We start from the raw sequence: 23733 nt of genomic DNA on the forward strand, positions 1-23733 counted from the left end.
GTTGGGGATGTTAATGCTGCATCCCCGGACAGAGCAGAGCAGGTGAAGCAGATAACAGCGCTGACACTGCCCCTTCGGCCAATGAGACAGAAGTGGTCACTTCCTTTGTGTGTGTGTGTGTGTGTGTGTGTGTGTGTGTGTGTGTGTGTGTGTGTGTGTGTGTGTGTGTGTCCAGTACAGAGCGTCCTCGCTCTTCAACAGGGAGTGAACCAAACTCCAACTTTCTCTGGGCAGGCACAGCGTTCAGCACTTTGCGAGGATGGAGAGCGAAGCCGAGTGAGCCAACAGCTGGAGAGGTCCCATGCACATTAGAGAGCAGGGGGATCATTATTCATGGGTTGTGGTAAAAAAAATTTAAAAAAAAAACACATTCGCGGGCACGTTTTAGGAGTCATCAGATTGCCGTGCATGGAGGCTCTCCGTGACACTCCGCGAAGGCAACAGCGGACGCGGCACTATTTTTAGAAACGCGGGAGAGGAATCAATCAAAGTGCGAGTTAACCCGTGTTTTCATGACAATCCGCTGCTTTTATTGCCGCAATCTCCTGAGACTGTGCGTGTGCGCTCGCCTTGTCACGGGGACGGGACGTTTCTCTTTTTTTCCCCCCCAGACATCTGATGCCAAATGATGCCTTTTCCTCTCATGCGCTCCAGAAACGCACACCGGTGGACCTCAAACTTTTGCACCATGGAATCCACGACCATTCATGGCAACAGCAGCTGCATTGCTTTTGGGACCTCGTGTAGTTGTGTGTCTTTTCCCAGTCTTAGAATTTGCAAAGAACACTGCAGTTTTGGGATGTGAGTGAGAAGTGTCACTGAACGACACAGAACGCAGGAGAAGATCGTCCTCTTTACTTCCATCAAGTGTGAGCGCCTTCTTTTTCCTGGCTCTTATGGGAATTAAGCACTCGTCCCGCTGCATGCTCCTCAGGAGAAAAATGGCGGAGTCTGAGAGCATTGAGGTAAGTGTGTGAGAGACACCTTTTGCCTTTTGGCATGAAAAAAGAATAGGAGAGAGGGCTCTGTCAGAGTAGCTGCAGCATGTTTACCTTGAGCAGAAGTTGCGTCCCGGACAAAATGCGGATTCCGTCCGGATAGTAGGACCGCAGCCATGAGTGATGAAATATAGACTCCATCTCTGCAAGGAGGTTACAATGAAACAGTAACTGTCTGCAGAGCAGGTGTTTCCAACATCGAGTACATTCAGTAGAAAAATAATACACTCATAAAGCATCGTTGTCTCGTTTTTAACCGTGTGGCTTCCAAGGTTGGAGTGTTCTTCTGCAATGGGATTTCACTTGTATGTTTACTAGAAGACGGGACAGTAGTCCCCGTCTGGCCACACAGGATCAACCCCAGACAGCGTCTGAAGAAATCTAAATTAGACCCCATTTGCATGAAAATAGCCTGTTTAAATCGGGATGACGCTGTGAGGATGATGAGGCTGAACGCTGCGCCGAGAGGAGGATGACTTGCGCTGTCCAAGGTGCTGCAGCACCTCGCACAGCAGACCAAACGGAGAACGCTGGGACTTGTACGGAACAGCTGTATTGGCTTCCTGGTCGCATTATAGGGCCCTCAATAGGGTAGCCGGAACTAGTTTAAGTCAAACATTTGCAGCCCTTACCCCAAATAAATAAATAAAATAAAAATAATAATATCTAAAAATGCATTTCCTCAAAAGCACAAGAATGTGTACAATGATGTGATCGACATTCATTCACGTTTCATCCAAGAATTCCTAAAATATAGCTTTTTTTTTCTTCTTTCCCTATGAATTCGGAGCAACAGGACATGAGCCAATGCAGTGCCAGCACATCTGTATTCACAATCTGACTGCTGAGGGAGCAGTGCAGCTCAGTCATGCTGAAAAGATAGAAACACCCTGTGAAGTTGGAGACGGCCTCATGTTGCAATTTGATTATTCGTTCCAAAAAAAAAAAAGTCACCTCAAAGCAAGTTCATTCACGGGCGAGGCACATCGAACTCTCAACATTTCGCCAATGCGCTCACGTGCGAGGGCAGCCGGCACCTGCTCCATCATGATAAGAGGACCCTGATGGATACATCTGTGCCTTCCTCTCCCTGCTGTTTTGAAATGTGTGTTCTCAGAGGCACCAAAGTGCCGTAATGGCAGAAGACCAAACAGATTCCTTTTCCATTGGTACTGGTTTCCTTCGACTTTATCACAGCACATCTTTCTTCCTGCTGTAGGCCATTACCACCTTGAGTCATCTATCTGGTAATTCTTCCCGGATATGCATTAAAACAGCAATTTACTGTATAGAGAGCCTTCCCTAAACATATCCGCCTACTGACATCATTACTGACCTCAGGACAAATAAACAGGCGCCATCTTTAACTGCCAAACAAGTATGATGTGTCTGTGTGTTCCCTCATAACATAAGTGCCAATTGAATGTCCTTCTCAAGTAACAATTCTCACCTCCATGTGTGGACGAGGATCCAGACTGAAATACAACCCCGTGTGTTTATCTGTCTGGGGGGGGGGGGTCAGAGGCAAGGGCGGGTCTCAGTTACACATGCAGCTGCTCTCCTCTGACCGTCCTGCAACCCAAGTCTGCTTTAATCTTCCCGTTAATGATGGTCTGGGGGCGATTTCGTTATACTGCAACTTTGAGAAAGTTCTCATTGATTGAGTATTAAAGTTGGCGGCCTTAATCGCCGCTTCTGTGGCCCGGTCTTGTAATTATCTACTCTCTGAGGGACGGTTTAGAGACAGCTTTGTATCAGATCCTGTGTTTTGTCTTTCAGTGTTGTAATTTATTTTTAGACCGTGCCAACATTTCTTCTGCAGTCTTTAGGAGTGTGTGCATATCACCACTGACCCTTTAGTTCAGTCGCTAAACAGAAACATTTGTTTGTCATTTCAAATTATACGACTGAAGTAACGCATCAATAAAACACATCTACAGGCAGTTACAGATTAGCCTCCATGGGGATACGTCGTGGGAATATCTGCACGTATAGGTCGCTGCGGCGTCCTCACTCACTCTCTTGTTAAATCAACATTGTGGCTTAAAGGATTAAGAGTTCAACAGTCGGTCGTTCCTTTTTAATAAGCCCCTCGCAATGTGTGTGATCTTTGGGACAAACAATCAAACACTCTGTGAACTCGACCAAGCAGAGACGCCGATGTTTCTCCAGGGTCTCGAGCTCCCTGCGGTCATGTTTAAGGAAATACTGCAGCGTCCAGTGTGTTATTTGCGTTGAATGCTAAAAAGCTATAATGTTGCTCAGAATTTCTTCCTCAGAAGACATGTTTTATATGCAGACACTTTATCACTCTACCAATTGTACCAATCAACTAAGTTTATTTTAAAAAAGGCAGTACTCAGATTGTTATTTTTTAGCCTGACAAGTGCTATTCTTGCTCATTCTGGAGTGTTTTAGGATTCCCATGCTAAAGATTGTTGATTCAATAAGGGCAGTTAGTCGTGTATACATGTCTCAGGTGTAGTTAGGAGATAGCACTGAACATGTACACTAGCAGAAGGCTAACTATGAGACGAGCTGTCATCCACAGGGCATGAGTCTCCAGCCAGCGCCTCCATAAAAGGGTGAAATGCAAATATGCTAACATGCCCACAACGCTAACACGCTGATGGTATGACATTCACATGAGTGTTAGCCTGTTTGCTAATTTGTTCAGACTGAATAAACACAACACATTAGCTTTGTTCATGAGCCAAAGCCAAGTCTAAATGTCTCAGAGGGCGACGCTCTCTTGATCTGCCGTCAGCACTACTGCAGCAGTCTGGTCACACAAAGTCAGTTCTCTGACCTTTAAGGTCACCTCTGGTATCGTCAGAGGATCTCCCTCTCACTGTTATCTGGGGATCATGAATGTCTGTACAAAATGTCACAACTATCCATTACAATAATTGTGAAAATATTTCCGTCTGGGCCGAAGTGGACTGACAGACATTACCGTCACCAGCGCCACGGAGCCAGCATGGTTAACACCTGATATGTCAGCTTTCATTCCCAGTCCGTGGCATTTAGGCCCAGCAGGAAGAGAGAGGACACAGATAAATATCAAGGCCACCTGAGAGGGAAAGATACAGGTAGGATGAGGATGATTGATCCTCTCAAAAAAGGAAAAGAATCAATGTCACCAGGATAATACTTTAAGTCCATTAGATCCATGTCCCATACAGTAATTCAACAGAATGACTTCCTCCATTAATACGTTCATCCCCCTTATTGACTCTGTCTTATGTCAGCTTTATTACATTGCACTAAAAGATACATGACCAACTTCAAAGTGAAGGCTAAATTGGAACAATTATTACAGAAATGACATGAAATCACAATTGAAATGGACGTCCTTCTGCTGGTTACATGCTGCCGACCATCACCTCAACCTCAACCTCAACTTTTACATTGGCAAAAACTAAAAATGTAATAAAAGGCTCCAGGTCAAGATCAGACTGTGTTAATGCAAACTAAAGAAGAAAAAAAAACAGCGTGTCGTGTTCAAATTACAGTAGAAAGCGCTATTTCAGGTCAAACTCATGCTCTACCTTCATAAGCTTTCCTGAGACACAAGCCTTTCAATTTTGTCTTTTTTATTTTGTTTCTCATCCATGATTAACAGTAAAATATACTGAGCATCACTGTCATCCTATTTTCATCCACCTTGCCAACTATTTCCCATTTATTTTTAGAAGGCTGAAAGTTGGAAAGAGTACAAACACCAGAACGGTGTCTTATTGGCTCAAAAGTGATATCCTGGGAGTCTGTTTCTTCCTCCCTGTCTCTGTCTCACTCGTAGACCAATACACATTCACGCACCACGGCTCGATGATCCCAGCTGGCCTCCGAGGTGATAATCAGGGCATTATGGGTGTACCGTCTGTGCAGAGCAGAGTTTTCCTGCCATCTCTGCCTCCTGTTGACAGACAGACTTCATGTCAGTAATCAGAGCGTTCTGTGAAACCACCAGACGGCTTCATGGAACAGTAGCCCGCGAGTCGAGCTGAGCGGGATGAGAGCAGATGAAATTATGGAGGGGAATGGATGACGAGACAAGCCAATGGTTGCCCGCACCGTGTGATGCCAAGTTGCCGTTGCCTCCGTGTTTAGTTTCTTTTGCTCGGAATATGATTTGAATAACAAATGCACACAGTCCTCAGCCACGATAAAGTGTTGTTTTTTTTTTACTCTTTATCGTTTTCTTTCTAGCAGCCGCAGCCGCAGCCGCGGCCAATCCGCATAATCCAATCCCAGTCGGCACAGCCCACCTCGTTGCCCAAGCCGGTGCCTTCCGTCCAGCATGCCTCGCGGCCTTCTCGGCCGCCGCACACGCCTCATGCCGCCGGCCTTTCGAGCTGTCCCGGGCGGGGGAAGATGTCCAAGTTGCTCAGCCCCGAGGAGATGACGTCACGAGACTACTACTTTGACTCTTATGCCCACTTTGGTATACATGAGGTATGTTTCCCCCCCCCCCTGTTTTCTTGTTCCTGTGTCTGTTCTTATCCACAATATTTAGACAGATGTGAGACATGCATGATGACTGTTTTTGACCAAATAGTCTCTGGAACTAAAGTCGGGACCCAAAAATGTTGTTTTTCCAACCATGCCCTCCTCCTTGCACCCTCATTTTCACATTTTTTTAAACTATGTTCCCATAAATGTAAGTTCCAAATATACTTATATTTATCCCGCAGTGTATGAAACTGTCGTAATACATAGTGCAAACTTATTTTTGAAAGGAAAAAAATTGATTTGCATGGTTTTTACTAAAGTGTAGAAAAAGCTGGGAGGAATCTGTCAGTCAGTGAACATGTGCTGTATGGATGTTGTGCTTTAAAAACAAAAGTAAACCAAAAGTCACGCCACAGAGATGTGCAGTGAGGAGATCTGCCACGAGACGGCTGCTGCCGCTCTGGCTCATCTTCACACGGGGGACCAGGTGTGTCCCACGTCCCCGATGAACCTCCAGGTCTCTGGAGAGAGAAAATGCAACAGAAAAACCAGCAACTGCCCAAGATGTTGCTGTTTGGTATCTAATGCCAATCAGTGGACACCGGTCTTCCCATCCCGGTGTAAACCTGGATGTAAACACCATTCCTTCGGAGGTGCAATAGATCAAAATGGAAATAGGTAATATCCTGTAAGATGTAGTTGCCGATTAAATGGACCGTTGCCTTATCACTTCCCAGTAAGTGGCTCAGAAAATACAGTCCACCCGCAGACTTCCTGTTTGATTTGTGGCGCGGTCTATCCACAAGAGTAATGGTTGAATTACAAATGTTAGTGCTTGGAAAAAAAAAGCCATCTTATCATGACTTTTAGGGTCAAGTATCATAATACAGTTGCTGTATACTTACTGGCATTTTTCAAGCCAATGCCTGTAAAGCTCAATACACATACTTATAATGTGTTTTATTAATGATTATAATGCATTTTTTATGTTTCCATTAGAGAAGCGCTAAAATAGTTTTCATAGATTTTGGCAAAAGCTTTCATTATTCATTCGGCCTGAACCTTATGTCAATGAGTCCTGGACTAACTCAGGTTTTGCAGTAAGGACTAAAGCCCCAAAGTAAGCACAGGAAGCCAGAGTAAATGAGTCAAATGTAAAAAGTTAGGTGCTTCATCCACACACTTGTCACACTGCTATCGCCAGATCAATGGCCACAGTAGCAGATATAATGAACTGCCTTCATCGTTCCTTTTGTTCTGCTAAAATTGGTCTCCATGTGGTTTTTTTCTTTTAATTCTTTTTTTCTTCTTTTCTTTTTTCGACCGTATCATTTCAGACTCCTCTATTGTGCGCTGCAGAAAGGCTCTTTAATGATGATCACGTGTGACATTTAAAGGAAACTCTGGGACTCTCAGCCTCTTCCTGCTCCGGACAACCCCAATAACCTATAACAAAGAAATGCTTTATGTCACGCACGGTTAGAGGCATGGCCGGGGTTACGGTCAGGCAATCCCATCAAAGGACATGAGATCTGAACCGTGTCTGGGAGAAATTTAGGCCTTAACTCCAGCTTAGCTCTGCTCGAAGTCTGGACTTAACGGTGAATGGTAGAGGATCTGTGCAACTTTGCTATACTTTAAGCATTTAAAAAAAAAAAAAACTTTCTTTATGTTTCATATAATTTTAAGAATGTAATATTTCATTGGTTGAGCTGCATTGAATGCCGAGGAAAGTAGGTCAGGTGTATTCTTTTTGTCATATTTCCGAATATTCTTCACACTTACACATGGATGCATTTGGTATGACATAGAGACAGACGAAGCCTCGGGGCTCATTGGGGATTATTCCGAGACTCCAAGATTTGAATATAGAGCAAAACGCCGGAGCAGAAATACAGTAAGATTACGTGAAGGATGTGTGTTATTTATTACCGCCCGACCGCAGATATCCGAGCAAATCCAGACCTCCGTGTCCAGCCAGTGTTTTCAATTCGCCGAAACACATTTCCACCCTCCGTAGGGGTTACCCGTGTCAACGTCTTCCTCAAATTGTCTGTCATATGCTAAACCAGGAGATGCTGAAAGACGAAGTGAGGACGCTCACCTACAGGAACTCCATGTACCACAACAAGCACGTCTTCAAGGACAAAATCGTGCTGGATGTCGGCAGCGGGACAGGGATTCTGTCCATGTTCGCGGCCAAAGCGGGCGCCAAGCACGTGTATGGGGTAAGACCTGTTTCCTTTTAGTGGAGCGGTATCCTGCTGAACCATCAGGGTCTAATCACGGTGCATGTCCTGTATGCGCGTACGTCTGGCCCTCTGTTCATACATGTTCACCATGTTCCTTCAAGTCAGGCGCCCCTGTAATCTCTCGCGGAATATCTCGTCTGACAGGCAGGTGATAAAAGTGTGTGGCTGCTGCGGCAGGTTGACAGGCGGAGCGGCAGCGATTTAAGAGCTCTTTCCTTCATTGTGTCCCACAGCAGAACTAATTGGTAGTCAGAGCATGTCTGAGAATACATGCCAGGTAGACTCCACCCGTTTGGGATAACCACATCGAGTGTATTTTTTCTCCTGACAAGTGGGATGGGGGATGTGGAGAGATGTTTAACTTGGAATTGCCAAGACACTTGTTCTGAGCTACCGGTTGACGTTATGCGTGTATGTGTGACTTTGCCTCGCATCCAGTATTTGCATTTTTCCTCTATCCCGTCGCTTTGTACGTTGAAGTTCACGTCATGCTTTACCACGCACTGTCCCATCTGGAAAGGCTTCATCAATATAAATGGGGATAATGTTTCAGGGATTCGGTTCACCTTTGACTTGGATGCGCTCAGTCTGAGTTCTGCACCAATGACCAACCCCTTTACCGTACCTAAAGCTCATAAAGCTCCACGTGAAAGATGGGCCTGATAGGTGGAAGGACTGGGCTCCGGGCCAGCAATAACTCACTCTGTCATATGGACCTCGTTCCATAAAAAAAAAGTGATAACCTCTATTTTGGCTCCACAAAGTACACATAAGAGACTGTGCTGAATTCTCAATAAGATAGTAAAAGTAATATAATGATAATAAAATGAGCTCACACGTGACAGACGTTCATTTTGAATTGATTCTTTTTCTCCCTGATAACATTACAGTAAATATCTCATGGTTTTTCTTGCAGAATGTAACATCACAGACTTGTAGCTATGAAGGTTACCAGCAGGAAAGCAGTATGTGGGATTTTAAATAAACCCAGTGAAGTACAGTAAATAGTGTCTTTAGTGGGGTCAGTCCATATACTTGAATCATCACAGCTCTCAATAACCCCTGATATTAAACTACGGGCGGCAGCTTCAGTCCACCAGTTTACACGTGCAGATTGCAAACTGTGTGCCCAGCATGACATCACAGAGGGCCAATGTAAACTATGTATCATCGCCCAAACAGCCGACGTCACTCTGAATGAAAACCATCGTGCAACAAGGCTTTAACAGGTGGTTTGATATGTGCAGCGTTTGTTTGCAGCACAGCGACAGCGTCCGTCCAATAAATGTTGCATACCATGCACGAGTTACAAAGAGTCTTGTACTTCAGATAACTGCTCTCTGCACTGCGGTTAAAACCTAGAAGACAAAAGAAGATTTACATGCATATTAATGAAATTAAATCAGCTTGATAAAAAAAAAGATATCTAATGATAAAGTGTAACGTTGTTTATACAGTATATAAATAAGACACTGGTATATAAATTAGCATGTGATGTGTCATGTCCAGCAGACTTTAGCTACGTATCGTCAACACTTTTCTTAGAATTTGATAGACCATAAAATTTTGGGGCAGAATTTGTTGAGCTGAATGCAACAGCTCAGTTTCTCCTAACATTACGCACGCATTTGCTGAGTGTTATCTAATTGATAAGTTCATAGTCCATCAAAGCTTGATCATGTGAATGTTGTAGAACTTAACAAGTAGTGCTTGAGAAAGCTTGGCATAGGAATAAAGGTAAAGAAAATGTGGGTCAACTTGGTGAAGAGGGGAGCCGCGCATGTCACCTGAGCCAAGTTCGAAACCTGCACTCGCCGCGTCTCCAGAGACGGTGACTAGTGGCAGCACTCCAGTGACAGTGACTCTTCCTGACACTCCTGCGAGCTGCAAGAGGCACCGCGTGAGGGGGTGTTGACCTTACACGCGCCTCGAGGCCTCAGCGCTCCCACTGAAGCGCGACGTTGATGGACACATGGCTAATGGCTGTCTCCTCTCGCAACTATTCAGAAGGAGATGAGCAATCATTGCCAATCAGAGGGCTGACGTTGGAGGCCCCATTATCACAGCAATGCCCTGGCATGCACACACACACACACACACACCTGGTGCAACATTTGGCATTCCTTTGGTTGTTTACGCAGTTGACACAGTCTGGTTTTTAATTGGCGGGGTGAATAGATGTGTGTGAGACCGAGACAGAAGACCGGGGGCGCCACCGGCAGCCTCTTGAGCAGCGCTCCACTAATAGGCAGCAGAGAATAGGGCTGCTCCAGGGAGGCTGTTCGAATGTCGAGGTCCTGCTCCCTGCACGCTCGGCGGGGAAACTAAAGACCTCAGCGAGAAAGCAGAAGCCAGAATTTAACTTCTGTACGTGTGTTACACTGCGACAACAAGAAGAAAGGGTATATCCAAGATGATATCTCCTAATTTACCCGTCTTCGATGCGTGGCTCGACTGTACAACCTTTTTAAACAAAAGGCCTGTTTTCCAGCCAGCTCTCTCCACAAGGGTCCCAGCGTGTTGATGTTTTTACAATGCACAGCACCAAGAGTTCACGCAGGAGTCCCCTTCTTGATTACGAACAGATGGATCTCCTGCAGCATGAATAAGGTCGCACACCTCTGGCAAACCGAGTCCCAGGGGCAAGTGGAAAAGAGCGCGCACACTCAGATGGAAATCCATACTATTAGACTCCCTGATGCTGAAAGAGATCGGTATTGACAAACGCCTCCTCCTGAATTATGTTCTCATTTTGTTTGGGAGTTGCTTACAAGAAGTGTCCCGGTTTTATTCTGATGAATGAAGGAGGTTTTATTATGTTATAACTCTGCTATTGCTGGCACCTTAATACATCAGCATGAGTCCTGCATTGACGGGCAGAGGAAGTACAAAATATGTCAAGCAAGGAGCCGATAACTCAGAAAGAAAAAGTATCACATGGAGGGCGTAGACTTAAAGGCCGACTGTTGCTCAGTTATGAGCGGGGTCGTCCTTCAATCAGAGGATCGGCAGTTCGATCCCCGGCTCCGCTAGTGTCTGTCGATGTGTCCTTGGGCAAGACACTTAACCCCAAGCTCCTGTAGCTGTTCCTACAGTGTGTGAATGTTAGTTAGTCCTGATGGGCAGGTGGCACCTTGCATGGTAGCTCCTCCCGTCAGTGTGTGAATGGGTGAATGATGTCATGTAAAAAATAGGGTAGAGGATAATTTGAAAGAAATTAAAATGTAAAAGGACGACTACAACTAGAAGTTGAAGGTCTCATGGAGCTAAATGGCTGGTCGCAGTTGAGTAGTGACTAAGCTTCACCTAATATAAGATGCCCCGGCAGCGTTTCAGGGTCTGGTCACCTTGCAAACTCGATCCCGTCTTATTCCTTTGTCTTCCCCAATTTCAGCTTGACCCCTGGATGTCTCTTGCAAAGACAAATGAACCTCGGTACCCAATGCCAGATGATAATCCCTCCCTTGTTAGCTTCCTTCTTGTGTCAGGCTCACTTTCACAAAAATACTTTAAGTCATAAAAAAAAGAAGATAATTTTTGCGAGCAAACAGCAAACAGGAAAGAAAATCCCTTGAGGGAATGCCTTCAAACGCTTTAAGCTTGTTAGCTATTGTATCTCACTCCCCTCTTTTCTCCTAAAACTGGCAGAGATCCAGCTGCCCAGTTTTCAATTTTAAAATCAGTTTGCACGCGGTGTTGTATTGAGGCCTGCAATGGAAGCCACCCACACAGAGATACTAAACAAAGAGGACGCTGTTGGACCGGCATTCACGTAGGGCATTCAGGGAGCGATGTATCAAAAATAAAAATTCAATTCTGGACTTGTCTTTACTCCAAATAACACAAGGAATTGGAGTTTACTGTGAGGAATCCCTGGATGGGTGGAGCAGCCAGATGAACAAACAGTCAGGGATCGTGAGGGGGAAAAAAGCAAATAGTATCCTGCTATAATATTAAAACAACATTTCTTTATATGTCTTTAGCAGTAAATGTCCCTCATTGTTAAAAGTGGTTTTTAATATTGTATGCTTGTGACCTCTCATGACCCTAATCCATTATGTAAGATCCATAATAGACTTAATCAGTCTGTGGAGCAAGGCAGTTTTTTGATCGTCGTGCACTGAATGATTCTTGTAACTTTGTTTTTGTGAAGTAAACCTTTTGAAATGAAGTTACTGCTTCTGAAGACTCATTCCGCGTCAAGCTCATTGCCCATACACGGACTGTAAACAGTAGTGGTAACAAGGATTACCGGACGGAGACGAGATTGCTGTTGCACATTATTTCCCAAAACAAAAACAAAATTCTGTCAAAAAAGATTAATACAATTTAGCAAAGCAGAACGTTTTTTTTGGTTGGACATCTGGATAAACTTGATTTCTAGGATTTAAACCATGTAAAGCTGTGTAATAGAAGGAATGAGACGAGCTTTGGGATCTCCTTGTATCCCATTTAAACTGCGGCTGATGTATCCGCTCAATTCATGCCGAATGAGCTCGAGGCATTCCAGTCAACATAAGCAAGGCTGACATTTAAAATCTTGTGAATTTGCATTATAGGCAAACTGAGGACATGTGTGTGTGTGTTGTTGACATCCCATTCAAGATATTCTTCACAAAGCATCCTCTTGATCTATATACGATAATTTAATTCTTTTTGTTCTTTTTTATCTCCTGCTAGATTGAATGTTCCAGTATATCAGAGTACTCCGAGAGGATCATCAAGTCCAACCACCTCGACAGTGGTGAGAGGCCCTGCCCCGCTCCATTCTGACAACACTGCGCTTCATCAGCAGTGAAGGGAGTAACAGACCAGCTTACAGTCGTGACAGACATAGTGAATGAGGAGGAGAGAGGGAAGGCTATAGATACGCTTGAGGATAAGAAGAAGAAGATGTTGTGTTGATCCTTCCATACTGCACTGGGCCAGCTCATTTATATTCATTTGCACAAACATGCTGCCAATTTATGGAACTTCAAAGCTTATGCATAACACCTCTGTAACTTCTGGAGTAAAAAAAAACTAATTACACCAAAGCTACTGACTGTGCATCTACCACATGATAGCTGCATAAACCAACCTGTCAGCCAATGTGCTGTCTGCAAGCCTATGAATATTAAATATGAACAAGTAATTGAAAGTAGAGTTAACACAAGCTTTAACTCACTGAGTTTCAAGCAGGAAGGCAGTAACAGGGTTCGCATGTTATTCTGACAGACACTTTGTATCACCAGGGAGACTCTTCAATAACTTCTAGGAAAAGTAGAAGAAGAAAAAAAGCTGAAGTCAGCTATTCTCTGGGAGGGCAATGATCTACTCCTCCATTGTAAACCCCAGCTGGCTTGATTTCCATAAGAACATACTGGCACATCTTCTATATAGAGTTTATTTTCTGTCTCACACACTAGTGTATTTCTTGCATGCAGTATGTTGTCATATACAGTATGCATAATGAATCGTATTGATTTTCACATGTCTTACATATTCTTTCACACACTTTTATAGGCATTATCATTCCTGCTTGTTTGTGTTAGACAGTTCTTTGTACGCCAAAATACAAAAAAAAAATTGATGATGACCTCAAAGAGTGTGTTGTGTGTTGCAGTGATCACCATCTTCAAGGGCAAGGTGGAGGAGGTGGAGCTTCCTGTTGAGAAGGTTGACATCATAATATCTGAGTGGATGGGCTACTGCCTCTTCTATGAATCCATGCTCAACACCGTCATCTTTGCCCGGGACAAGTGGCTGGTAGGATGTGTGGAGTGTGTGTTGATGTGTCTCTAGACGTGATATGTAAGTTCATCCTGCGTTAACATCAGGAACAGATATCCCAGGGACAAAATTCACCATACACTGTAACAACCCTGAAATAAGTCATAATAATAGAATTTGCAAATAATGTACCGTAAAGGTCGAGTTACAAGCCGCTCCTACCTTCGGTGGGTGCCTAGCGCTGTCGCACGCTAGCGCTGCTGCTAGCGCTGCTGCTAGCGCTGCTGCTAGCGCTGCTGCTAGCGCTGCTGCTAGCGCTGCTGCTAGCGCTGCTGCTAGCGCTGCTGCTAGCGCTGCTGCTAGCGCTGCTGCTAGCGCTGCTGCTAGCGCTGCTGCTAGCGCTGCTGCTAGCGCTGCTGCTAGCGCTGCTGCTAGCTCCCTGGTCCTGGTTGTCGAGGAGCTAGCAGGGAGCTAGCAGAGAGCTAGCAGCAGCAGAAGCGCTAGCTGGCTACCGCAGGGAGCTAGCAGGCACACCCAGCGAAGGGAGTAGCGGCTTGTAACCCCACGTTTACAGTAATCGTCCTGGCATCATATCACGAGAGTGCAGTATGCTTCAGGCTGAAATGTATCGTTTAAAAAAATGAACTGATACTCTAATAGCAGTCAGAATCAAATTGACATATATCTTTATTAAGTACTACTTGCAACCCTTTATCATAAAACAGAAAATCATTCAATAATTGAAAGAGAACAACAAACAGTTGACCAAAGTCGTCTTGTCACCCATCACAATCTCGTATTTAGCACCTTTAATATAATACACTTAATATTGCAATGATCACTATTGCCTTAACAGAAAGAACACAAGCCAAGGAAGACATATTACAGTAATAAGAAGGCTATAATGTTTGCAGAAATGTTGCATATACCACTGATCCTATTGTTAAGTATCTTCTGTGATTGAAAATAATAGTTATAGTCTTATACATCATAAACAGTCTGCGCGAAGAGGGAACAATGAAATCAAAAAAATGTCACCGACGCCGTCATGCCGTCTTTTTATAATGTGTCCAGGATTAACTGCAGGGTTATTTCTTTGCCTCGTTTGTCAAACAGAAACCCGGTGGACTCATGTTCCCTGATCGTGCCTCTCTGTACGTGGTCGCCATCGAGGACAGGCAGTACAAAGACTTCAAAATACATTGTGAGTTCAGTGTGTGAGAGTGTGTAACTGTTTGTATTACCAGGATTATGTCTTTGTATTGGGAGTGAACCGCAGATGCAGAACACCGTCCACACCTCCGCATTGCACTCACATGAGTGTGGGCACACTCCTCCACGACCTTTCCAGCTCCGCAAATGATTTTGAACTTCTCCTCTGGCGTAACACCGGGGGTGATAATTGATATTATAAAATCCACAAGCCTCTCCATCTCCGTTTGATCCTACTCCATGCCAGGAGGACTGTGGGCTTAGTTTTTTGCTGCTGGAGTCCGTGTTGCCAGTGCACCACCTCGATGACAACAGGCATGCAAACAGAACAATAGCCAATAGTCCTCCTACTCACACTCTCCCATACATCTGGGAAGTTATGAAAACCACACTGCACCATGTGAAAGTCATGGCACATTGGCTCGCTGCTATGCAAAGCTTTCCAATGAGGCCTGAATGCTATCATTCTGTATTTGAAGTTCAGCTCATAACCAAACTGATATTGCACAGTTAGAATATTGCACCTTTATCAGTAGGTGTATGACACATGATCTTATTTCACGGACAATAATATATCACATATTGCTCATGATGAGTGAAGTGAGGTAATGTTTGGTTATTGTTACACATATTTTAATAGTTTTGTTTTGTCATCAGTCTGACTGTGGCGCGGAAGAAGCTGTTGAAAAAAAAAAAGTGTTTTATGAGTGATGATGCTGTCCGCTCTGCTGTGTCTCAGGTTGTACGTGCAGTGTTTGTCTGACGAGAGAGGGAGCTGGGTGGACTAAGTCTCTGATGATTTCCTCTGCGCTGCACATACATAGAGTCCATGGAAGGAAGTGTTGTCCCTGTGATCCCCTCTGCAGTCTTTATGACTCTTTACAGAGCCTTCCTCTCCGCCTGTGTGGTGTTACCATACCAGACAGTGAGGCCGGCAGTGAGGATGCTCTCTATCAGACAAGTGCATATATTAACCAAAAGCGTTTTCCTCTACTGGCCAATATGCTCTTTAGGCTGAGTTAGAAGTGGCCTTTGGATGCACTGCAGTATTCTGAGGGCATCCTGTGGAAATTACTGCTACTCTGGGCTGAACACTGCCTGAGTTAAGTGGGCAGCAAGAAATGCAAATAGAGCACATAACAATGTCCCTGGGGGTTTGTGACCTGTTCATTATCACCGGCTTTCCTGCACTCTAAAGTAGTTCCCTCCTTTTGGGTCATGATAGAGATGTTTGCTCACACACTATCTTAAAGAGCTTAATGAATAATGTATGGAATAATTTAGCTAAAGCTGCAAGAATATTCAAGGCATGAGTGGGGGCATGCGTTCACGTAAGCTCATGTGTGCAAATCATCCTCAAATATGTCATCCGTCAAAACCAAAATGAGAGTCTAACTCTCTAACTCTGGGGGTCGTGTTTTGGATAATCCTGGGAAGCTCTACGAGTAAGACTGGGACTCATGTTGTTTTCCGGCTGCAGCCCTAACTATTTGCATCTTCTGGGGCTTTTTCCACCCTAGAAAGCCAACTAAACTGAATAGAAACTTGGAAAGAACTAACTGTACTAAGTGAAGAACTGAGAACATGCTTGCAAAGTAACTCAATCCTGCTGTGTTTTTACCAGGGTGGGAGAACGTGTACGGCTTTGACATGACCTGTATCCGTAATGTGGCCTTGAGGGAGCCACTGGTGGACGTGGTGGACCCCAAACATGTGGTGACAAACTCATGCCTCATCAAGGTTGGTCAAATAGTTTAGCAAATGGCAGCTAATAGACTCATCACAGAGCCGGACCAACTGTCAGCTGTACAACCAATGCAGTGCACCTGACAGTCCACTACTACTACTGAAATATCTTGACAACAGTTGGATGGATTGGCGTGTAGTTGGGGACAAATATCCATCAATTGTTGTCCACACATAAATGTTCCCCTCGGGATGAACAGTTTAATAACTTTGGTTATCCCTTAACCTTTCATCTAGCAACCTCTTTTGATCAAGATGTGTTCAAAACTAGATCATGACTAAATACCTGCAAAACAAATGACACCCTCATCTAAATGGACCTTTCCATGACTCATTATTACCAAGCTATTCACAGTACAATCATTCATACAACCATCGATTCCCAATGCTGGTTAACTCGTCACCTGAAGAGACTGTACCAGAGTTAAACAAGGTGACCTTACAGTATTAAGAGTGATTGTAGTCTACAATAGTGAGACATTAAAAGTTGTCCCATAGACAATGCGGTTGAAGGTGGCATAGTTTATTGGTAAACATACTGTATGCGTGCTGTGGCTGGTTTGAGTACAACCTTGGCTGTTGCCCTGTCTGCGTGGATCAGACTGATAAGGGTGCTGTGCCACGCATGTCAATAGTAGTCTGCTCCTTCTAATTGTGCTCCTTGTCGTATTGACCTTCTTATCACTGGTATTGATTAGACAGCGCTGCCCTGTCTCACCCGTCTCACCTACATTGCTGAGTGATTACACATTGACTTCAGTGCTGCTGATTGTGAAGCACCCTTTGGTTTTCCTCTGATATCAGACAGTCTTTCATTTTTAAGGCAGCGAGATGTTACACAAATCCAGCTCCACGATCAGTCATGAGAGTTTAATTAAACTCTCTATGACGATGATGGGAATGCTGTTTGTCTTGGGATCTTGTAAAAAAAAAAAAAAAAATGAAAGAAGCCTTACCACAATAATACCTTGCTGACAAGCTTTATTGTCTTTAAATGGCTTACTGACTGACCTCATTAAAGTTGCATTGCTGAGAAGTAGCACACACAGGAGGACCACATGTTATTAAACTGTTACTTTAAACTTTGGTGGTAATACTCACTGAGGATCATAACCAAGTATCATCCTGCAGAAATAACAACTTGCATGATAGGGCTCTTAAATCTTTTATTTTGCAGTCAGAGTAATTGCAAAGTTGTAAACATTGTAGTGCGTTATATTGCCGTCTTAAACTTTGTAATGTGACTTTGAGAAGTTTATGCTGCATGACCAGAGTAAATATCTAAAGGTGTTTATGAGAGTGATTATTTTCTAAAGACAGCAGGGGGAATCTGAATATAATATTGCATTGTTTTTTTTTAATGCTAGGAAGCATAAGGCTCATTCCTCCACAGCCAATGTGGCATCTGGCACCAAAGCAAGCAGTGAATGTCGGCGATAGATGAAACATGGTTATCACACCTCTGCATGCATGTTTACCCTGCAGGGTAATGTGTGTTTTCAGCTGGGGCCGCCCCTTTGTTTCTCAGTGTTTAAAGCTACGTGATATGTTGGCGCAGTGCTGTTCACCCGACAGGAAGCCAGGATCTGGAACAACGTGTTCTTCTACCAGTGGGACGGTGGGTTATCAGATACCCTGTTAAATTCACTGGAATCAGGGGACATTTACAGATTTGGGGTTGCTCGTACAATGCACGAATAACACCTGGACCCCTACAATAGTTAGAGCTCCCAGACGACCCCAATCCCTCTACTCTTGTCCTACCTTCAAGGATTGCTGACCCCATTCTTGATTGTCATTCGGATTTTGGCACAGTCCCACCGGAGTCTAACGGTGACCCGATATAGAGACTGTGCTGTATTTCTTGGTGTTGTATTTTTTGCACTACGTATCAAAATTTTCTGGATCTGGTCCTACCAAATATTAAGATGGTTGTAAGTTTGCGAGATCATTAGTCGGAGGTTTTGGAAAAGGGTTCGGTTGAAGTCAAAAGTACAATAATGGCATTTTTGGAATCATGCGTGGACCTTTCACTCTTTAGGTGAATGACAAAAGTGATATCACTGACATGTCTGCACCTTAAAGATCCAGCAGCAGGCTAGCATAGCATATTATAGTCCAAAGACTGGAAACAGAGGAAAGCAACAAGCTCAGCTCTACCCACCAGCACACCGAATGCTAAGTTATAAAAATGTGACGTCTAGGCTGTTTTTGTGCCGTTTTTAAGCCAGCTTGTTGTTTTCCATCCTCAGTCTTTGTGTTAAGCTAACCAGCAGCTACAAGTAGCAGTAGCTTTGTATTTAACAGGCAGGCATTAGAGCGGCATCCTCTCGACTAACCCTGGGCTAGCTAACAAATACTTGTGGTGTCAGTTTTGTTCATACGCTCCAGATATTTGAGAAGAGTCTCGATCTTTTCTCCCCGCAGGAGGTTGACATCTACACAGTGAAGACCGAGGACCTCTCATTTACCTCAGCGTTCTGCCTGCAGATCCAGAGGAACGACTACATCCACGCACTGGTCACCTACTTCAACATCGAGTTCACCAAGTGTCACAAGAAGACTGGTTTCTCCACAGGTAAAATGCCACACACTGTCTATTACTGCACATACAGGGTTCTGTGAGTGTGTGCATGTGTGTGTGTGTGTGGCTTTAAAGCATTACATCTTTTTTTTATTACCACCCCAAACAGCAATAACACAGCACCACCCAGAGGCCGGGTTCAGTATCTCTCTATTCTGACAGCACAGCTCCATGGATACTTCACTTATAGTTGGCAAGTTTACTTGGATATTCCTGGACTTGTTTCATACAATTTGTAGTGGAATCGAATTTCACTACATTAAGCAAACGGAAAACATCTACAAGCAAACATTTAAAAGGGAACTGGACGCTCCCTGGCGCAAGCAATCGAGACCGTCAGTTGGGCATGTGCACTATATGTCAGTGTTAAGTCAAAGAGGAGTAAAAAGCTCCAATGTGGTGTATGTTGAGACATTGAAGGCATCTATCAAGTGTCGTTTCACTTTACATTAGAGCAGTTCAGATCAGACTGACACGATCCAAACAGAGCTGGACTGGAGCGTCTGTGTGTGACTGACCTCTAGTGGTAGTGCGAAACAGTGCACATTGAAATGATTCGTAAAGCTGAATTCATCACTGAAAACGTTGGTTTGAACAAAATATATTTTATTTACCAAATGAATGCATCATCAGAACAGTGCATCTTTTCCATGAATAACTATATTCATATACAATAATTAGTTAACCTAAGCTTTCTCATGCTGTGCCCACTTTGCTTCTTTTATCTAGAAAGCAAGTCTTCCAGTGTCCAACCTCAGGTGTCCTGGTCTGCCAAAACCTTAAGATAAACAGATTTAAACGTACACACAGAGAAACAAACGGTAACCTCAGACACACAGACTCTCAGCAAAAGAGAAAAAGGCAAGCGGGGGTCAAAGATTTTAATGCATATCCGCTGAATTTGCATAAATAACCTAGCTTGTCAGTGTCTTTATTGAACTCTGTGCCCCCCCCCCCCCCCCCCCCAACCCTCCCTCCTCCAACAAAAAAGGATTCTGTGAAGCAGCCATATGGTGATTGGCACTCTCAGAAAGAGAGAGCTCGTCTTTAAAGGCAATGCAACCAAGCTGGCAGAAATTCAATTTAAAAGGCTCCTGAACCTTTGAGTCTCTGTAAAGCAATCGGTAATGGTCCGGGCACTGAGGGACACTCACACTTATTTTGGGGTTGGGGTGTCAGATTTTACCTGTCTGTGTTTACACACATCACACACACACACACACACACACACACACACACACACACACACACACATATATATATAAACACAGAGATGACTGCACATAAGGTGGCACAATAGATACAAAGAGATGTAGGAAGAAGATTGCCTGGAGCAGAAGCTGAGAGGTCAAGAATGCAGTCATGCATTTCCTGCCTTTACTTCCACTCATGGTCTTGAACTCAAGTGGATCTCCCTGTTCTTTTTGCACCGTTGCTTCCCGGTTAGAACGGACACAGACTTGGTTCAACGCCCCTGCTCTTCCTCTGTACAGTTTGTGTTCATTCTCATCCTGGTATTCAGGTAGATAAACGATCACATTCCAGTATCTCTGTTGGCCCCATGATGGACTGACAACCTGCGTCTCTCTGCTTTCTGCACAGTGTTCGCTGGCATGACGATCAGATTCGTGGTGAGATTGGGTAACTGTGTCGAAACATTTCCAAAAAGTATGCAGTGTCACTGACAAGAGGATGACATATCTGCTGTGTCAGTCGTTTAGTTGTTGTGTTGCCAAAGTTGAAACCTTTGTTCGACTTTCTTATCAGAAAGATAGAGACATGGGCCTTCATTCGCGCAGGTCTTTGACTGTCACACTGATTATCAACCTTTTGACATTTGAGTACCAAGAAGAGAAACGCCATGTGTGAATATGGAATGTAGCCTAATACATTTTTAATATTAAGTGTATTTCTTCCATCTAATATGAATCCATATCAGAAGCACCTCGTAGTGTAACCCAGAACTACACACTGAAGCCTCTTCTTTAGCTTCTTTACAAATTAAATTCAATTAAAAAGCAAATACATAAAAATAGAAGATTGAATGACGGTGATCGTTGATACGACTGGAGACAACCTTTCAAAGCCACCTTTTTGTTCATATTCCAATACTATCTAAAATGATCAATGTTGAATCATGAATGTTTGTTCACAGCCTCGCAACCAGTAAACACTTCTTATAAATAGCTTATGACTGGTCTATAAAGCATTAATACATGATTCATGAACCATGACTAACATTTCAGTTCCGACTTCTAAATAATGTATAAAGGCATGATGATAAGACAGTGGAAACATTTTGTTAGAATATTAAAATGACATCTTAAAAGCGTTTGTGTGTGTGGGCTTGTGCGTGTATGCGTGTGTGTGTGTGCGCTTGTGTGTGTGTGTTTCCCAGCACCAGATGCTCAGTACACCCACTGGAAGCAGACGGTGTTTTACCTGGAGGACTATTTGACGGTGCGGAGAGGAGAGGAGATAGTCGGCAGCATTGACATGAAGCCCAATGAGAAAAACATTGTGAGTATTGTTCAGTCTGATTCTCGTGCGTGGTGTGGTAAGTGGAATCATAACACCGATAGTAATGATGTCGGCCTTCAAGTGATTTTTATTGTGTGTGTATGAATAAGAAAATCTAAAATGCTAGAAAATAAATGAATCAAATATATTGTGGAACGTGTTTCTTAGTTGTATTTGAGCTCTTCTCTGTATGCCCTTCATCGCACCTAAGAGATGACTCATTTCTTGCCCTGCCGGCCCACAACAGATTGTTTACTCCTCAGTGTTGGATTGCAGTCAAACAGGAAGCGGCACTGCCCACAAACAACAAATGATATTGTTGACCTTGTCCGTGACCTCTCCTCCCCCCCGCTGGAGGCCTGGTTCGCTTCCTCCTGTTGTCTCACACAAACAGCCCGTGCATACTTAACACCACACTCTGCTGTCAGGTCAAAATGGAAAATCTGAGTCTCTGGATGTATATATCAAGTGTTTGCTTACTCATTGCATCCCTTTTGTCTGACAGCCATTTCTCTTTTGTCCCTCTCTTTGACCTGCAGCGCGACTTGGACTTCACCTTCGAGCTGGATTTCAAAGGGCAGCTGTGCGAAGCGGCCATATCCCACGACTACAAGATGCGCTAAGTTTGACCGGGGGACGATGGTGCCCCGCTAAGTACAACCCCTGAGCACCAGAGGGAGACAGACACACTCCCACGTCCAGAGACAGACACAAAGTGTGACGGAAGAGGGGCAGAGAATATGAGGAAAGTCCAGGCCGAAGACCAAGCAGTGAAGGCCCCGTTACCGTATCGCTATTGTCAATACAGTGTTTAATGAAAGCAGGAAGTTGCTCATGCTCACTGTTAAACAAACCTGAATGTAACACCAACAAACAGAGATCAGGAATATCTCCTCGTCAAGATGAATGTTATTGAATATTGATGTGCGTAGAAGTGAGCTGGAGTGATGTACCTGTGTGTTTGATTGTTTTCCACAATAACTTGGGAAATTCATGGAGGGATAGTTGCCATTTTTGAATTACAGTAGAGCTCATGTAATAAATTACTGCACTGTCCACATTCTGCTATAGGTGGACAATACATTTAAGGTGTAATTATTATGTCAAATTGTGTACTGTAGGGAATGACCAGAGAAACACTTTCATTTGTAGTTGTGTCAATTTAGCGATGTCGGTAAACTGACAGCGACAGGACGACGCTGGGAGTACGTGTAATGTGAAAGGTAGCATGTGTTTGCGTAGTCATTGTGCCAGTAGCTTTCTGTGAGTGTGTACTAGAAGGCGTCACGCTGTCGCACAGCTTGGACTCCAGATGTTCCCTGTGTTGTCAGAGTGAGCAGTGATGTTGACATGCCAATAGCATACCTTCCCCATCCGAAACGCCTTGACCAAGTGCCGAAATGTTCATGGTTCTTTTCCGCACTGCTGCTGTCATCTTGTTTGCCCCCTCCCTTCTATATATAGACGCTACAGCCTCTCTCTTTTTGTAATAGTTTAGATATGAGACATTGCTTGAAAAAAGTTTTTTTTTTTTTTCCCTACATCTGATACATGGCGAGCACTCGAACCTCTCATCTCTAATTAGGTCTTCGCAACCAGATGACCTGCAGCAACCCTGGACCAACAACTGGGTTTGAGACTAATGAGACTGAGGAGACGTTTTCTTCTAACGTTTCTTCTTTCGTGCCCTCACACGATGTGGTGCCAGAGTTTACAGACTGTAAATGGATCTTCGGTCTAACACGCACTTGCATTGCACGCCAGTTACAAAACCATCTTACCACTTCACCTGTGCTCTTACTAAGGTCATAGCCCACCACTCAAGACGTGGATCTGGGCAAAGATTACCTCACGTTAATATTCCTAGTATGAGCCTCAAACTACCGCTACCATCAACTAAACACGTTTAAAACCATTTGGTAACACGTTATCTTTCCCACGTTAATCCCAGAGTAATTATGAGTTCAATGAAACAGCTTCTATCCCCAATGTCTTGTATATTGTGCAGAGACCCTAATGGGTCTTTTCAGGGCTGTTACCAAAATGTACAGTATGAGCACTCGGGACCAATAAGAGGAAACTATATTTATGAAGCATGCAACTAATGCCAGTTACAATCAACAAATAGTGCAGTATGCTGCCTTCTCAGAGCACAGTTTCTGTCATTCTGCGTATTTTATAGGGTGCTGGCTGGTACAAATAAGCAATATTACTGTCATTAATGCTTACAATCAATAAACGATAAGTCATATTT

The 23733-nt window shown here is 43.9% G+C and overlaps 1 protein-coding gene across 2 annotated transcripts; it reads left to right on the top strand.

Annotated features, from left to right (window-relative positions):
• The first annotated feature begins 219 nt into the window (after positions 1–219).
• LOC137804171 (protein arginine N-methyltransferase 8-B) lies at positions 220–22705 on the top strand. Of its 2 annotated transcripts, none has more exons than XM_068603235.1 (10): positions 220–965; positions 5211–5456; positions 7526–7681; positions 12386–12449; positions 13311–13453; positions 14534–14621; positions 16254–16369; positions 18803–18953; positions 21358–21479; positions 22019–22705. In XM_068603235.1, exons 1-10 carry the CDS (start codon positions 897–899, stop codon positions 22100–22102), a joined length of 1239 nt encoding a protein of 412 aa, XP_068459336.1. In that variant the 5' UTR covers positions 220–896; the 3' UTR covers positions 22103–22705. The 2 variants fall into 2 exon arrangements, with proteins under 2 accessions (XP_068459336.1, XP_068459337.1); XM_068603236.1 differs by having other exon boundaries at positions 5214–5456.
• The last annotated feature ends 1028 nt before the right edge of the window (positions 22706–23733 follow it).

Source organism: Clinocottus analis, unplaced genomic scaffold, assembly GCF_023055335.1.
Source record: "Clinocottus analis isolate CAN_PGR_092001 unplaced genomic scaffold, fCliAna1.0.p SCAF_6, whole genome shotgun sequence".
Taxonomy (NCBI): Eukaryota; Metazoa; Chordata; class Actinopteri; order Perciformes; family Cottidae; genus Clinocottus; species Clinocottus analis.